General features: G+C 43.6%; 1 protein-coding gene across 4 annotated transcripts in view; it reads right to left on the reverse strand.

Moving 5' to 3' along the window:
* Positions 1-17,978, reverse strand: part of STK32B (serine/threonine kinase 32B) — a 440,365-nt gene that overhangs the window by 60,879 nt on the left and 361,508 nt on the right. For 3 of the 4 annotated variants that reach the window (XM_055245659.1, XM_055245660.2, XM_055245662.2), the window contains one exon: positions 11,032-11,121. The exons of the other annotated variant lie outside the window; for it this stretch is intronic. In XM_055245659.1, the coding sequence (XP_055101634.1) occupies positions 11,032-11,121 (90 nt within the window). The remainder of the gene's footprint in view (positions 1-11,031; positions 11,122-17,978) is intronic. 4 annotated transcript variants of the gene reach the window in all.

Here is a 17,978-nt window from a genome sequence, read left to right on the forward strand (position 1 = left end):
ACAAAATTTATAGCATTAAATGCTTATAGTGGAAAATAAGACAAGTTTCAAATAAATTATCTAAACTTCCACCTTAAGAGACTAGAATAAGAAGAATAAATTAAATTCAAAGTAAGCAGAGACAAGGACGGCATAGAGGTAAGAGAGAAGAAATCAGTAAAATAAAAAATAGAAAAATAATAGAGAAAATCAATAAAGCAAAAACTGGCTCTTTAAAAAGATCAATACATTTGATAAACCTGTACTCTGAATGACCAGGAAAACCAGAGAGAAAACATCAATTACCAATTCAGGACTAAAAGAGGGGATATCACTACAGAATTTACACTCATTAAAAGGATAATAAGGGGATATTACACATAACTGTATGCCCTAACATTTGAAAAGTTAGATGAACTAGGGAAATTCCTTGAAAGACATAAACTACCAAATCTTATTTAAATTTACTTAGTTCTTGAAGAAATAAACAGAATAGTCCTATGTCTATTAAAGAAATTGAATCCATAGTGAAAAACTTTCCCTCAAAGAAAACTCCAGGCCCAAATATCTTCACTGCATAATTCTACAAAATATGGGTAGAAATAATACCAATCTTGGGCATAATTGTTTCTAGAAAATAGAAGGGAAGGAAACACTTTCCAACTACGTGGCCAGCATTACTCTAATACCAAAGCCACACCAAGTTGTTACAAGAAAATAGAACTACAGACAAAAATTCCTCAAGAACCTAGATGTAAGTATTATGAACAAGATATTAGTACACTGATTCCAGGATTATAGGTAAAAGATACTACGTTATGATCAAACAGGGTTCCTTCTGGGAAGGTAAGGCTGGTTCAGCATTTCAAAGCGAGTCAGCAGTATTTCAACAGACTATAGAAGAGAAACCACAGGATTATCTCGACGGATTTAGAAACGCTATGTGACCAAATTCAACATGCATTTACGATTTTAAAAAACGGAATAAATTGGAAGTAGAAGGGAACCTCTTCACCTTATAAGGAACTGCAAAAACCTTATAGTTGACATCATAATTTAAAACTTCAGCTTTTAAAAAAGACTGTTAAATTGGTCTAAGTACAGTGGTGTTTATAACTAACTGATCACAAGTGGTAACAAATTTCTTTGTTCCTTTAGCAGTCCCACTGCTTCACTTGAATAGTAAAACAAATAAAAATAAATTTAAGAAGACTCTTTTAAGATAATAGAAAGACAAGCCACTGACTTGGAGAAAATATTTATAGAATATATATCTGATATAGGAATTCTATCCAGGATATATTTTAAAACTCTCAAAATGAAATAAAATAATCCAGTAAATGTTTTTTTCTTTTCTTTTCTTTTTTTTTTTTTTTTTTTTTTTTTTTTTGTTTAGATGGAGTCTCGCCCTGTTGCCCAAGCTGGAGGGCAGTGGTGCGATCTTTGCTCACTGCAACCTCCGCCTCCTGGGCTTCAGACTCCTGAGTAAGTGGAATTACAGGTGCATGCCACCACACGCAGTTAACTTGTTGTATTTTTTAGTACAGACAGGGTTTCTCCATATTGGCCAGGCTGGTCTCGAAATCCTGGTCTCAAGTGACCTACCTGACTTAGCCTCCCTAAGTGCTGAGATTACAGGCATGAGCCACCACACCCAGCCAAAATAATCCAATAAATTAACAGGCAAATGATTTGAACACATATTCCAAACAGAAAATATATGGATGGCAAATAGGCAAGCGAAAAGATACTCAACACCATTAGTTACCAGGGATTTGCAAACTGAAATCACGACTGACCTATTAGAATGCCTAATGACCTCAACGATGGGACAATACCAAGTCCTGGCGAGGACACAGAACAACCGGGTCTCTCATTCGCTACTTGTGGGAATGTAAAGTGGTCCAGCCATTCTAGAAACCAATTTGGCAGTTTCTTACCAAATGATCCAGCAATCTCACTTTTAGGTAATTACTCCAGAGAAATGGAAGTTTAAGCTCATATAAAACCTGTATGCAAATGTCCATAATGGCTTTATTCATAAATATGTAAAACTGTAAACAACTCAGGTGCCCCTCAACTGATGAACAGATAAACACGTGTATGTATATCCAGCAATAGGAAGGGACTACTGATACACACGCCATGAGTAAATCTCAAATACATCATTCTAAGTGAAAAAGCCACATTCAAAAGGCTGTATACAATATTATCTCATTTATACGACTTTCTGGAATAGGCACAATTATAGGGGTAGAAAATCAATTGCTGGTTGCCAGGGACTAGGAATGAGGAACTTCTGAGGGGGTGATGGAAGCCATCTATATCTTTATACTGGTGTTTATCTATGACTGTATGTGTTTGTCTGAATTCAGAGAGCTATACACTAAAAGAGTACATTTTACTGCATGAAAATTATTCCTCAACTAAGCATCTCAAACTACATATTTATCAGTTTGGTGATTTTTAAACTGACTCTCTCCCTCACAAACAGCCAAACCAATGAGGGTAGGAATACTTATGTTTTATTCACGCATGTGTTTTCAGTCCATAGAACACTGCCTAGCATGTAGAAGGTGCTCAGCAAATCTCTGTTGAATGAAGGAATGAATGAATGGTTCTCAGGAAAGATAATGGACAGTGGAGCCTCACTGACCCAGGGCCAAATGCCGGCTTTGCCACTTTCTCTGGGAAGCAAACTTCACTTTCCCTGGCCTCAATAATATCTACAAGGAGAGCACAGCACTGCCATGGTGGCCCCACTGTCACAGGATCCTTGGGGTGTTGCTTCACCAGCCAGAAATTTCTGTGGCTGGTGGCACCTTCACCTGCATTTTGCTTAGGCCTGAATGGCTCATTCTGCTCACTTGGCCTGGCAGGCTGCACTCAGCTTGTGCTACTGGTCCAGATCCCAAGCCTGCCAAGGGCAAGCCAGGCACAGAGCCATGAGGGTTGTGTGAGAGAGTGAGCATGGGGTCCGGCCACTGCACACAGCTAGGCATGCTGGCTGTGGTGGGGTGAACAGCTCCAGGCATACCACAAGTGGCTTCCACTGTGGCCACTGGGGAACTTGGTGGTGCCCAGAAGCTTGGAGATGCCAGGAACTGCAGAGCCCCAAAGAGGGCATCACAGCCCTGGCTTGGGGAGCTCCTAAGTCTGGCCTCCCTGTAGGGCCACAGCTCTTCTCTCCTTCTCCCTTCTCTCCTTCTTGTGTTCACAACGTGGTGAGCAGGAGGGCATGTTTCAGCCTTGTTTGTGTTACAGCTCTTTCACTCCCACCATTTGGTAGGTCCTGAGTTCTTGTCCTGTGTCCAGGAAGAATGAGGTACATGGACAACTGGAGGGTAAGCAATGCAAAGAGGTGCTTTATTGAGCTACAGTACAGCTCTCAGGAGACCTGAAGTGGGTAGCCCTTTTCCACAGGCAGGTCGTGCAGATGTCTGTTCAGCTCTCAGCTGGGAGGAGACCCACGGTGGGTAGCTCCTCTCCATAGGCAGGTTGTCCCAACATCTGCCCCAGTCTGGCTCAGTTTGGGGTTTTTAATGGGCTTCAGAGGGGAGGAAGTATGTGCTGATTGGTCCATGGGTGGGCCTGGAAAAAGCACCACAAGTTCTCACTCCAGTCCATGGAACTGGCAGCCTGGCCCCCAGGCTTCAGCCCATCCCGGCTTGAAAGTGGGGCTTCATGGGGACCCACCCCTTTCCACCCCAAAGCCTGTCTGCCTCCTGCCACTCTTCATGGTGGCCAGGCTGTTTGTGCTGATGGGCTCCTGCAGGCCAGTTCTGAGCCACCCTCAGCACCCCTCTAGCCTCTCTTTCATGCTTGTTGGTGCCCAATGTCCAAAGGGGGCCAAGGTAGCAGGGGGCTGGCATGTCAGTGCTGCCCTGAGCATGTGCATACCTGGCTGGTATGTACCCAGGCTTGGCCACAACCCCACTCTGAAATCAGAGCGGGCACCAGGAGCAGGGAGAGTCCAGGCAGCAGGAACAGGTGCCCCTGAGCCTACGGGGGGAATGGGGTTTCCCTGAGAGCACAGAGATGCCCAGATCTACAGCTGCAGCTGAGTAACTACAGCTGCACCCAGGAGGGCAGGGATCCCGCCTCTCCAACCCAGAAGGGGGCGGCGGGGCTTCCACCTGTTCCTGGCTCCTGTTGGCTCTGTGGAGCATGGAGCCCTGGCTGGGCCTCCTGCACTGCAGACAGGCCTCTGCTTCCATCACCACCACCATCCCTCTGGGCTCACTGCAGTGTCCTGGGGGAAGGGAACTGACATTTGGTGAGCGCTGACAATGCAACAGCCCCATCATCTCCCTGGTGCACCCACCATCCCCTGGTCAACCCAGCCCCTGCAGTGAACTGGGATTTGGTTAGTCTGTTTCTGCAACTACAGTGTGAGCTCCATAAGGCAGGAGAATGTTGGATTTGGCTCTGTGTTCCCAGTATTTAGCATACACTAAATAATTATCGAACTATTAGCAATCAGAACAACAACAACATTAATATTGGCTACTAGTTGTGAGTAGTTACCTTTCATCAGGCATTATGCTATATGCCTTCTATAATTAATGTCAATAAATCCTCAAAGCAACCTCCTGAGGCTGACTGCATAAACTATTAATCCCATTTCTCAGACGAGGATTCTGAGCGGTTCTGTGGTTCAGCGGCCAACATTTCCTGAGTGTTCATCATGGTAAGTGCTTTATGTGCACTATGTCTGGTAATGAGAATCACCCAGGTTCACTCAGCCACTGAGTGGAAGATACCCAACTGCCCCATGCTGAAGCCCACACTTCACCTGGATCCATCCCCCTTGAGCCTGACCCCTGATGCTTTCCTGTTACTCATCTGTTTCTCCAAGGTCACCACCCTTGAGGCTCTAATCCTATGAGTCTGATCACAGAGGTCTCCAGCATTGAACCTTCCACTGGTTCCCTGGGCTCTTACCACGGCATTCAAGACTCCTATGCTTTGCCCTGTCTCCTCTCTCCCTCCCCACCTCCTCTTGTCCTAGAAACTGTAAAACAATGGAGCTGTCAAGTTCTCCCTTCACACAATGGTGCTTCACTCCTCATTGCCTTTGTATGGGCTGTTCCGACTGCCTAAATGCCCTCTCTCTATCGTTACCCAACAGAGCACATTCTTAAAGTCTAATTCAGATTGTCACCTTCTCCAGGAAACTGTCTTAAAACTGTCCAAAAAGATCTCATCTCCCCCTCTTCATGCCAGAAGCACCTCCTTCCAATAGCCACACCATTGTCCTCCTTGAGTGTGACCTGTGTACAACTATGTTCATACAATCTGTGTGAGGACTGGGAGAGCAGTATTCCCCTCTGCAGCCCCAGTGCCTAACTAAGCCCTGTGCCTCCCAAACACTCTGTAAATGTTTACTGAATGAATGCCTTGCTCTTCATTTCACCTCAAATTAATAAACTCGGAAGCCCCACGTGGCTGCTGGAACATTCTGACTTTTAATCTGGCACATTTTAGAGAGATCTTTTTTTTCTCCAATTGCAAATTCCATCTGCTCTTTCAATTAATGAAAATTCAGCCCTATGCAAATTTTTCTTCCGGGATCATCTTTTGTGAGTTACCTCTGGGAGCTTACTCATCAGCCCATTTTCTGAATCTGTGTTGGGAACATTCTGGGAACTTGTTATTGGGCCTTTGAACTGAACAGCTCAAGTGAGTGAAATAAACAAACCTGCCACTTGGCATTAGGAATTTACAGCCCCAGGAGCTGCAAGATTTGACTTTACTGAGAGAGCTCTCCCTTAACCCTGTCTTCCCCACCAAACTCCCACTGCCTGGTACTGTTCCCCAACTACAGTGTCTGAAAATGCAACCATTAGGAAAATCAGCTGTGTCCTCTAAAACCTATAAAAATCTCTTCTGTACATTTGGCTATTAAGTCAGGCCTGAAGCTTTTCTAATTGCAAGGACATCAGTAACCCTGACTCTCACATACAGCTGGGACAATGAACTTATTTCTTGGCTGAGAAAGTCGTCTTTACAATTCAGGAGCTCAGTATCAAAAAGGCAGCTTGGTGTAGTAGCAAAAGCATAGACTTCAGATTAAAATAGACTTGGCTTCAAATTCCAGCTCCTTCACTGACCAGCTGTGTGGCCCTGGGCAGGCTAATTAACCTCTCCAGACCTCTGGTTCCTCACACATAAAATAAGAGATGTAGAAACGTCGTGTGAATCTTCTGAGGATTAAATGTGAAGACAGGCAGGTAGTGAGGTCCCAATATAGGTCAGATTTCTTCTCCCTTTTGAAAGCAGGGCCATGGAGGAGAGTGCCCAGCTGGGTCCCCATGGCTCTGCTTTCCTGGAGACCAAGAACCTGGACTGGGCTGCCTCCGACAGTGTGAGGGAGGAGCGAGGTCAGGAAGCCCGAGCAGAGCCTTTGAGGAGGCTCGCGTGAGTCTGTTAGGCACGGTGCCACGTGCAGGCAGAGACATCAGGGCTGGCAGAAAACTGCCTTGAACTTGGCCAAGTGTGGTGGCTCACGCCTGTAGTCCCAGCACTTTGGAAGGCCGAGGCAGATGGATCACCTGATGTCAGGAGTTCAAGACCAGCCTGGCCAACGTGATAAAACCTTGTCTCTACTAAAAATACAAAAATTAGCCAGGCGTGGTGGCGGGTGCCTGTAATCCCAGCACTTTGGGAGGCCGAAGCTGGCAGATCATGAGGTCAGGAGATTGAGACCATCCTGGCTAACACAGTGAAACCCTGTCTCTACTAAAAATACAAAAAAAATAGCCGGGTGTGGTGGTGGGTGCCTGTAGTCCCAGCTACTCTGGAGGCTGAGGCAGGAGAATGGCGTGAACCCAGGAGATGGAGTTTGCAGTGAGCAGAGATCACACCACTGCACTCCAGCCTGGGCAACAGAGCCAGACTCCGTCTCAAAACAAAAACAAAAACAGAATACAAAAATTAACCAGGCGTGGTGGCATGTGCCTGTAATCCCAGCTACTCAGGAGGCTGAGGCAGAAGAATCGCTTGAACCTGGGAGGCGGAGGTTGCAGTGAGCTGAGATCATGCCATTATACTCTAGCCTGGGTGACAAGAGTGAAACTCTGTCTCAAAAAACAAAACAAAACAAAACAAAACATAGACTGTCTTGAACTTCTCTAGTGGTCCAGGATCTATACTTCTTGACGTCAATTTGCTTTTTGGAAAAAGCGTGAAAGCAGTCAGAATGAATCGGTAGGAATACAGAGGCTTCTAATGGGAGCTGCTGCCCTTACCTGGCGTCTCTCTTCTCAGCACTCTCCTGTGGGATGTCCCCCTCAGCCTCCATATGCCCCTTCCAGCATGGCATTCTTGAGCCTCAGAATTGTTTCTCTGCCTTCCTGCATCCTCCTTGGGGGATCCCGTCCACTTCCATGGCAGTGCTGCATCTCAGTGCTGGCAGGTTCTCCATCCACATGTCCAGTCTGCATCATGCCACTTCACAAACCTACTGCTCTTGCTGTGTCCCCTACAGAGTGAGCACCACTCTGCTGCACAATCCAGAGACCCAGGAAGTCGCCTTTGCCCCCATTCTCCATCCCATCAGTTGCTGAATCTCGCCCAGCTGATCTCTCCTCAATCTCAAGGCAGTGACCTCTTTGGTCACTTGCCTCAGCTCCAGATCCTTCCAGAAAGCGATCTCAGAAAGGTCGTCGACAAAAAAAGCCTTGTTGGAGTAAGTGTTCAGGCACCCATGAAGACTACTTGTAAGTGAATGAATTCACTTATATGGATATCTGCTGGGATTTTTGCTAAAAAGGAGTTGCTGTCATGGGAGGCCAGGTTGAGAAGTACTTCAGAGCTTGGGTTTTGGAGTCACATTGACCTGGGTCTGACTCTTGCCAACAATGTCAAGGTGGGGAAGTCACCCAACCTCCTAAGCCTCCATTTCCTTAACTCTAAAATGGAAAGAAATACTTGTGTCTATTTCATGTTTGAGGGCATTAAAAGAAGTTATAGGTTATAGTTAATGTGCCTGTCTTCATGTTAAACGAAATTATAGGTGGAAAGCACTTAGCTCGGTGCCTGACACATAGTAAATACCCAAAAGCAAGTTGCCTATTATTTATACCATTGCAGGTATTTATAGCCAAACTTCATTTATTCAATTTATTTAATAAATGAAAGATTAATGACATGAGTAGTGGATTCTAGGGAGATGATGGTATAGATTTTGAATCTCCCCAAGCCTGCATATAAAACAGAGCAAATAGATCGCTAAACCAAAAACTCATGGATGCATTTGCTACAAAAATAAGTTGTCCCCACAACCCTCAAAATACAAGTGGGTAGCAGCAAAACACCAACAGTGACAAGAAGTGCATGGTAGTGATTTCTACACAGAAAGAAACCAAGAGAAGCAACAAAGCAGCATTCTATGGACGAGAAAACAAAGAACTCCAAAATACTCAGCAGGTATTCACTGGGAAACACAGATGACCACTTTGAGAACAGCAGCTGAAGCTGGTAGGAGTTTGCCCAGTCTAGTATCGGGGCATTGAAAGGGCTCTTGATAAATTCTGAAAGAGATGGAAGAGTCTGGGACATGAAAAGTCTATAATCCACCCAGCCACAACTCCTTCCAGGAAAAAGCCCCAAGGAAAAACTGTGTAAAGTAGAACCAAAATGCATCAGGACAGGGACCCTACAGACAAAGGAAAGAGGAACTCCAGGTAAAAATGGGAGAGGAGAACAGAGCCAGAAAACCTGGATAGCAAGCTGCCTTAGATTTTGACACTTCACCAAACAACACAAGGGGTAGGTCTGTTAAGTTAAGAATGCTATCCTGAACCACACCACCTTCTAAAAGTTTAGAAAAACAAAGTTCACATAAAATGAGCAATTTCTACCCCTCTCTCTTGCTGGAGGCCTCTCGGCTGGCTCTATTTCGATCTCGAGTCTAAAGGTGGAATTTATCCTTTCAGGGAAATAGGCATTTTTTTTTCATCTGTAAGGAAGAGAATAAGAAAGTTACAGTGGATCCCCAAAAACCTAGTGTTCATGAAGATAGATTGGAATGTAGGCTTTGCCAAGGGCTCAGGGAGGTCTCTTCTTCCTCAGGCCATGTGGAATTCAAACCCTCCACCATGTCCAAACTAAGCCTCCTCCCCCACTGCAATACCCATGTGCAACTCTAACTCCTCCAGGGGGTTTTAGGCACTGTTTATGTGATCAGGGAAGAAAGATTTTGGTTGTTTAATTCAATATACAGTGCCCTATAAGGCACAACCTGGCCAGAGTTAAGTGAGACCAAACTGGGAACAGGGCATTTTCACTGCTGAATGACAGACAGCAGCAGAGAGTTCAGCCAAGATGGTGGACTCCTCATCCCAGTGGTTAGCGGCAAAAATTGTATCTCTGGTTAGGTACTACCTATAAATGCTTCATCCAGTTATCAGATTCTATGCTTCCTAAGGCCTCCTTCTTCCATTTGAAAAAGGAAAATAAAAGGAAAACATTAATAGCAGTAACCTTTGGAAGAAAGATATGGAGAAATATGGGCTTTAAATGTTTGTGCACCTTTGTGCAGCACTGATTACATTTTCTAGCCTTAAACATGTATTTCTTACATCATTTGTAATGGTAAGTGGGGATTATCTAGGCATAAAACTCATGCATATGATATATTAATAATCATCCACAACTACTGAAACAAAAGAGCAACAGAAAAGTATCAAAGTCAAATTCCATACCAAGTTATTATAAGTAAAAGGAGAATGAAGAGCAGAATAACATCATTGCAATAAAAACACACAGAAAGATGTACTGATAAAACAGAATGAAACTATAGCCTACGTTTCAAAAGAGTTAAAAGACACAGTGACGGGTTGCTTCATTAACGGTTCCCCAGTGCATCAGCCTTCTGATACCCATGCTCCATGCAGTTCCCTTCCACATGGTTGGCTATGTGACTTGCCTTGGCCAACGGAACATCAGGAAATGTGAAGCGGGCAGAGTCCTGAGAAGCATGGGGGAACTGGCTCTACCATCTTGAAACTATGAGGAAGCTCACTCTAGCCACTTTGATGATGAAAGACCTCATAGAGAAAGAGTGGTATGTTCATCTCAGCTGTCCTAGCTGAACCCAGCTCCCAGCTGACCTACCAGTTGAATGCATCTTCATGAGTAAGCCCAGCCAAACCTGAAGAAAAACCACTGGGTCAACCAAAAGAATTGTGAGAAATAACGTTGTGATTGTCTTAAACCGCTATGTTTTGACAGTTTGTCACACAGTAATCGATAACAATATAGACATTCAGAATTAATACGTAATAAAGGCATTAACAAAATTATATAAGACATGAAAAACAACATAAATTAGAATTAAAAACTCAAGAAATCAGGTGAGAGACCTTAGGGAGAAAGAAATAAAGGGAAAATGTTTTCAGAAATGAAGACTTCACTAGAAAACACACAAAACAAATAAACACAATAGATAATGCCTTGGGAGAAAGAGAAATAGAACAATGAGAACATTTTTAAAGAAACGAAGGAAGACGTAATAAAGATTTGAGGGACACTGACAAATGTTGAAGATTGGCAAAGAAGATCCAGCATTCAGATAAGAGGCATCCATAACCAAGAAGATAAAAGCAAGAGAACAGAATGCAAACTAAAAATGATAATTCCATAAAAATTCCTTAAAAAACCGTTTAAAACTACACATTGAAAGAACACTGTGTGCCCAAGAATATAGACCCAGAATGACCACCACCAAGTTAAATTCTGGAAAATACTGAACATAAATGGAAAAGAAAATACTTGTTTTGTTTGCTACCCTCTCAAGCCTGAGCCATGGCTCTCTGGATGAGCAGGAGTTCTCTAGAAAACCAAGAGAGGGGTTGTCTAGCAGAGGAGACACAGCTTGGAAAAGGTCCAGAGCTTCGAGAGAGCATTGTATCTACTGGGGACTGTGGAACCTCATGTGGGCATGGGAGGGTATGTGGCAGCAGGCAGTGGCAGATGAAACAAGAGAAGGATGCTGAGTCTTAGGCATTGAGCCTGATCACATGAAAAGAAGGGGCCTGGAACACTCACCCATGTAGGGCTTGGTGCCAGCCATGGAGGAAGCCCTTTCTGCTCCTTTCACTACCGTCGCTATGTTGAAGTCTGTAATGTGAACATGTCCTGCAAATACAGAAACAGAAACTCCAGTTAGCATGGGCTGCAGGCAGCTGGGTTATTTAAAGCTGTGGTTTGCAAGGTGGGATACCGGGAAGAAAACGTTAGAACTTCTATTTATAATACTATCTTATCTGATACTTTAAAAATGTTTATTTTGTGTGCATGTTTCAGAATGCAAATTCACTTGGTAACATATGCATATTATTTTTACATAAATATATTGAGAGGCAGGATATATTTTTTATGGATTAAAAGTTTGGAGACACTGATATGGAGAATTAAAGCTCCCAGAAATAAATGAGACAGGTCACTCCGGATGCCTTCTTTCAGGAAAACTGTAGGTGGGCTGTGGCTGGGGCAGGGGTGGGTGAAGAGGATTCTCCCACCCAGAGGACACTGCTTGTTCTGCTGTTTGTCCCCTATGGTCATTGGAGACCTTAGTACTGTACTTGATGAATTTAGCAGGGAGAAGGCTGGGGAGTTGAGACCACCTTCCGTCCAGGCTGAAGTGATGGCAGCAGATGGGCATGGATAGGCTGGGTGCACCTACAAAGTAGCTGTTCAAGAAACATGACAAGGAAGGAAGCGGGAAAGAGAAGAAGGGAAGGAAAGTAAGTGATGTGCAGGTAAAAGAGGGAAACAGAAGAGAAGGAAGGAAGGGGACAGGGAGGAAGGAAACACCCAAATGGTCAGTACTTGTTTTTTGGGAAATTTTGGTCAGTACTTGCTTTTTGGGGAATTTGGTACATATAAGACTCCAGCTCAGAGAGCCTTGGATAATAGCTATAACTGCAATTACATTTCTCTCTATTTGTCTGTCATCAATCACATCATGTGAAAATGGCTGGTTGGATTTTCACCAAACCTGAGAGTGGCATTTGGGATGTGGGACTTAAATGCACAGATGGGTGGCACATGCAAAATTGACTTTGAGGGACTTGGAAGTCATCACCAAGAGATGGGAGAGCACATTCTGGAGCAGGTGCACTGAGGCATGCTGAGAAACCCATGGGACTACATATGGGAGAGGCATGCCTGATGTGACCAGCTACAGTGGACAAAAAAAGCACCAGCAGTTTAACATACAACCCTCTAATCTCAGACTCAACTGCCAGCACTGACATGTGAGCAAGCTGCTCAGCCAGCTATCTGTCCAGTGATCCTAGGTGAGATGCAGCAGCAAGGTATTTATTCAGTGAGGATCCATAATACTCTTCAGGTACTTGTGGATGAAGCTTAAGTCACCCAGCCAGGTCTTTGCTGGGATGCACAGTATTCCTGCGTAGGTAACATTCCTATAACATACCCAGGCTGCTTTAGCCTCTGGGGCTTCCTCAGGCCCCTCCCTGTGGCTGAAATGAGTATGTCTCCATTCAACCATCCATGGTCCTGTCTGAAAAGTGGCAGTGTGTAGTAGTAGTTGGGTGCACACACTCTGAGCCAGACTGCCTTGGTTTGGGCCTCAGCTTTGTTGGGAGTAGCTGTATAACCTTGGCCAAATAACTTAATCTCCCTGGGCTTCAGTTTCCTCAACTATAAAATGGGATGATGATAATAAAATACCCATCTCAGAAGGCTGTTGCAGAAATCAGGGCGTTTATACACATGAAACGGTTAGAGTGATGCTGACATGCAGGAAGTAGGGAAGCTTCTCATAAGTGTTTGCTCTTAGCATTATTATCCTGCCAAGGAGTGGTTCGAAACCCATCTTCTTCAGCGAGGATCAATCTATCCCCTGCACCCTCCTATTCCCTTATTTCTAATACCAACAAGAAAGCAAACTCATTACTGTTTTGCACTTTGAGGCACGTGAAGGTGAGTGTATGTTGTAGTCATTGCTGTACCCCACACCCACATAGTTCCAAACAGAGTGGCACATGTCAGCATTGTAAGAGGACTATGAAGCCTTCAAATATGGCTTTTGTTTGGTTTTCTTGCACCTTCTCCTTCTTTCAAAAGTTTGGTATTTTCATTATGAAAGTGATGCCAGCTCATTAAAATAAGCGAAAGAATACAGACATTTTTTGGGTTAGCCCTTTATGCCCCTCAGTGTCTCTCCCACCCCCATGCAATCAATCACATAATTTATCTGGCTCCTCCATGATTTCTCTTTGCTTATGCAAATGTATATCCATACATATGGGGGCTTTGGTTTGTTCTTGCAATAATGAGGTCAAACTTCATGGGTCACTCTGAAAGTTACTTTTGAATTTAGCCATGTATCATGGAGGGTGCCTAAGAATATATACCCACAATGCTCCCCAATGTCCCCCAAGCTAGTATACATAGGTCTACCTATGACATCCACAATCCTTTATCCTCCATTCTAAGTCCGATTTTTTCCACAATTATTTTGGTGATAAGATTTGATCTGAAACATTCCTTTTTAGTTTTACTTATTCCATTTTGGATGAATATCCATGTTTTGCTGTAGAAATATTAATGTATTTGAGTACAAGGTGTTCCCCCAAACCTGTATGGAGTATTACATAGTATAAAAATATATTATTTAAGATATTATTACATATTGTGTTAAACATGTTATTTCATATTATCATGTGTTATTTAATATAAATGAATTTTTACATCTGAAAAAAATTCTGAATTATGAAAACATATCTGCCCCAAGGGTTTCAGATAAGAAGCCATGGACCTATAGTTACACAGTATTCCATAGGATGTCTGTATCATACAATGCATCATTTATTCAGCAATTCCCTATTATGGATATTCAAGTTGTTTCCAATTTTGCTTGCTTAATTGTTTGTCTTGTTACTATAGAATATGTGACAAGAATTCCTGAATATATCTTTACATATTAGTACTTCTATTTTGACTGAGTAAATCCCCAGAAGTGGGATTGCTGGGTCCAAGGCTATGCATATTATGTTCCAAAAAGTTATAATTGATGGCACTATAAACAGAATATGAGGATGTGTATTTCTCTGCACTTCGCCAGCACTAGTTGTTATCAGTGATTTTATGTTTTGCAAGTTACATGGTGAGAAATGTTATCTTGCTGCAGAGGAGGCTGCCCGTTTCCCATGTGATCGGCCTCTCGGAACCTTGGTCAGTTTTCACTGGGAGCTCCTTGTCTCCAAGATACATTTGCCCTTTTCTCTGGTACGTGTATTGCAAATATTTTCTCCTAGCCTATTGTTTGTGTTTTGACTTTGTTTATAGTGCCTTTTGCTATAAAGAAGTTTTAAAAATGCAAATAATATGTTAATTTTGTTTTAAGTGTTATTTCTCTTATAATTTTCCAATTTTCAGGAGCTACCCAAAATGATATTCTTTGTCTTTGGACAGTGTCATGCATGGATATGATTCCCTAGAACTGCAGAAGCTATTTGAGACCACAAGGAAAAACAGTATAAAGATGTAGGCTGTCCATGGAGAAGGCAGAGCTTCAAGTATAGCAGGGAAATGGTGCCAGAGCCTGATCAAACGCTGCCTGAAGCCTCATTCCACTGTACTTCAACGAAAAAATACCCTTTATTATTTAGGGCTGTTTAAACTGGGCTTTCTGTTCCTTGCCACTGCTGGTATCCCAACTGATGCAGACCCTTACTGACTATGTGACTTAGACAGGTTATTTAAGCTGTGAAAGCCTCAGATTCCTCATCTGTAATATTAATAGGGGACTCGTGGGGTAGTTATAGGGCTAAACAGGATGGTTAGGAACTGAGAACATGACATTTGAGCAAAGATCTGAAGAAGAGGAAAGCAAGCTGGAGGAAGAGGGCAGCTGGCAGAGGGGACTGTCAGCACAAGGGCTGTGTGGGGAACCAGCAAAGATGCCAGGGAGAAAAAGGGAAGGAGTAGGAAAGGAGCTCAGGAAGGAAAGGGAAAAATGTGTCAGGCCTTCTGGGCTGAGACAGGATGGTGGCTTTCACTCCAAGTGAGAGGGTTTTGATATGATCGGACTCAATTTTGAATACTCTTTCAGCTGCTGTGAATGGATTAAAGGGGCAAGGACCAAAGCAGGGAAACTCATAAAGAGGGGGAAAATGCAACCCCTGGCTCCTTTAAGCCACTGTTATTTAGGGTCAATAACTGGTGCAGAATAGGTGCCAAATCTCATCTTAATCCTTCAAGTGCCCCTGAGAGGAGGGTATTAGTATCCTTGTGTTTACAGAATAATAACCTGAAGTTCCAGTCACTGGTGTCGGGGCCAAGGTCTCAAGGCTGATACATGCAGAAGCCAGAGTGGAGCTTTTCCCCCTGTCCCATTCTCCTCCTACAGAGCTGGGTCAAACTGTCCTGATCTCGTTACCTCCTGGCCTTCAGGAGGTTGCTCTAGAACAGACGTGCTGTTTCCACCCAGGAATTCAGGTACAGTGGGCAACACCCTGCATGACAGACAGCAGGATTCCACTTCTGCTTTCCCCTGGCTGTGCTGATGAGCTGTGACTTCCCAGTGGGCCTCATCTAATGGGCAACCGAAGATGTAGGAAAGTGAAAATTGGTGCCCAAAAAGATTTCCTATGAGTTCCTTCTCAGGAGAATGAAAGTTTACTATAGAATGCGAAAATAAGAACTGGTTTACTTTCCATAAACGGAAAGCATCCAAAAATCAAAGAGGAGATCAGGACATTGTGTATGACCCATTAATACAAGTGCTAATGGAGTATCGACCATCAATAACCATGCTCCCAGGCCTGTTTACGTACCCTGTACTCCAGACATGCATCTCTCTTTTCTTTGAACACATGGAAATTCATCTCATCTCCAACCCTTTGACACCCCTTGGAATGTTCTTCCCTCTTGACTTCCTGGTAGATTTCCACTAATTCTTCAAAACTGACCCCAGGACTTACACTATTGATAGACTAGCTTTTTCTACTCTAGTTTTTGCACTCATACTTCCACTACCAGGAAATGCACTACCACAGAGAGTGGTATCTCTATGTCTTAGTCAGTTTGGGCTGCTACGACAAAATGCCCTTAACTGGGTGAGTTAAACAACAGACATTTCTTTCCCACAGTTCTGAAGGCCAGTAGTCTGAGATCAGGGTGCCAGCATGGTTGGGTTCTTGGTGAGGGCTCCTGCTATGGTTTAAATGTATTTGTCAAAATTTCTATGTTGAAACTTAATTACCGATGTGATAAGTTACAGCCATGCCTCAGTATTCACATGGGGAACTGGTTCCAGGACACCCCAGGAATACCATAATCTGTGCACAGTCAAGCCTCTTATAGAAAATGTCTTAGTACTTCATTTAACCTGCGTACAACCTTCCACATACTTTAAATCATCTCTAGATTAATTATAATGCCTAATACAATGGAAATGCTATGCAAGTAGCGATTTTTAGTTGTAAATGTTTGTATTTGTATTATTTTTTATTGTTGCATTGTTTTTTTTTTGTCTGCTACAAAATCATTTTTGACCATTTTTTATCCACGGCTGGTTGAATTGAACCCATGGATACAGAAGGCCAACTACATTAAGAGATGGGGCCCTGGCTGGGTGTGGTGGTGGGTGCCTGTAGTTCCAGCTACTCGGGAGGCTGAGGCAGGAGAATGGCTGGCATGAACCCAGGAGTTGGAGCTTGCAGTGACCTGAGATAGCACCACTGCACTCCAGCCTGGGTGACAGAGTGAGACTCCATCTCAAAAAAAAAAAGAGATGGGGCCCTTAGGAGGTGATTGGATTATTCACCTCATGAAACAGGCCTCACACTGCATTCACCGTTTTGATCTTCCATCTTCTGCCATGTGAGGACACAACTACAAGATATCAACTTGGAAGCAGAGAGCAGCCCTCACCAGACACTGAATCTGCCCATGACCTTGGACTTCCCAGCCTCCAGAACCGTCAGAAATAAACTTCTATTATTTATAAACTACCCAGAAATGAAAGAGACCTTTGAGCAGTCAAATCCTATCACCTTTCTTCATTCCTTATTGTTTGTAGGGATATCATAATAGTCACAGGAGTATTGACAACGTTCCATTTTAGCTTTTGACTTTTAATACTGCAGCAACATGATGGAATAACCACACATGGTGTTTATCAAAGGAATTCGAGCCTGGCTGTAGCCTGGTAAAGCATTCTTACTGGGACCTCCAAGGCCACAGCCTGGGAGAACAGGATGTCTGCTTGTAGGGGCAGGCCTTGATCTTTTTATGAACACTTTTATGGGTGCCATGCTTCCCTAGAAATTCCTGGAAAGGGGTGCAAATATTGCTCCCTCTAGAGGAAGGAAGACCAAGAGTTAGGATGAAAGGGAATCTACACGTGGTCATCTCCTTTCAAGTATTCTCTGGCTGGTTTCACTTTCATCATTCTTGCATTTGGAATAAATCTCAGGTGAACATCTCTCCCCATCTCAGCTGGCTTACAGGACCCAAATTATGCCTAAGCCAGAGGTCAAAGTGGTGCTGCTTCAAAGAAGCAGCTGAAGCCCAAAAGAGATGAGAATCAGGGCTGTGGGCCCTTCAGCTCCCTCCCCTGGTAGGCTCCAGCCGTTTCCAGCAACCCTGGCTCTCTGCTAATAATAATTGCACTTTGGAGCTGTGGGTGCTGATTGTAACACTGGCTGCCGCTGTTCGACACAGGATCAAACATTCTGGGCACCACACAGAACTATTCTTTTCTTCTCATTTATCTTCACGGAGATCACAGCAAACTTATCACAGGACAATGGTAAAAGGAGAAAAGAAACCCAATCAAATTCCATGGCACTAGCTTATCCACGCTTCTTTTGGCTTATGACAGTAGGAAGACTATGTTTTCAGCACGTGTCTTTGCCTGATAAAGAATAAAATGAGCCTTTGATTTTTTCTCTGTTCCATTAATTTGGCTTCCTTCTGTACCTTGGTCGTGGGGTAGGAATGCAGGGCCTTAAAAAATC

The sequence above is a fragment of the Symphalangus syndactylus genome, chromosome 16 (assembly GCF_028878055.3).
Source record: "Symphalangus syndactylus isolate Jambi chromosome 16, NHGRI_mSymSyn1-v2.1_pri, whole genome shotgun sequence".
Taxonomy (NCBI): domain Eukaryota; kingdom Metazoa; phylum Chordata; class Mammalia; order Primates; family Hylobatidae; genus Symphalangus; species Symphalangus syndactylus.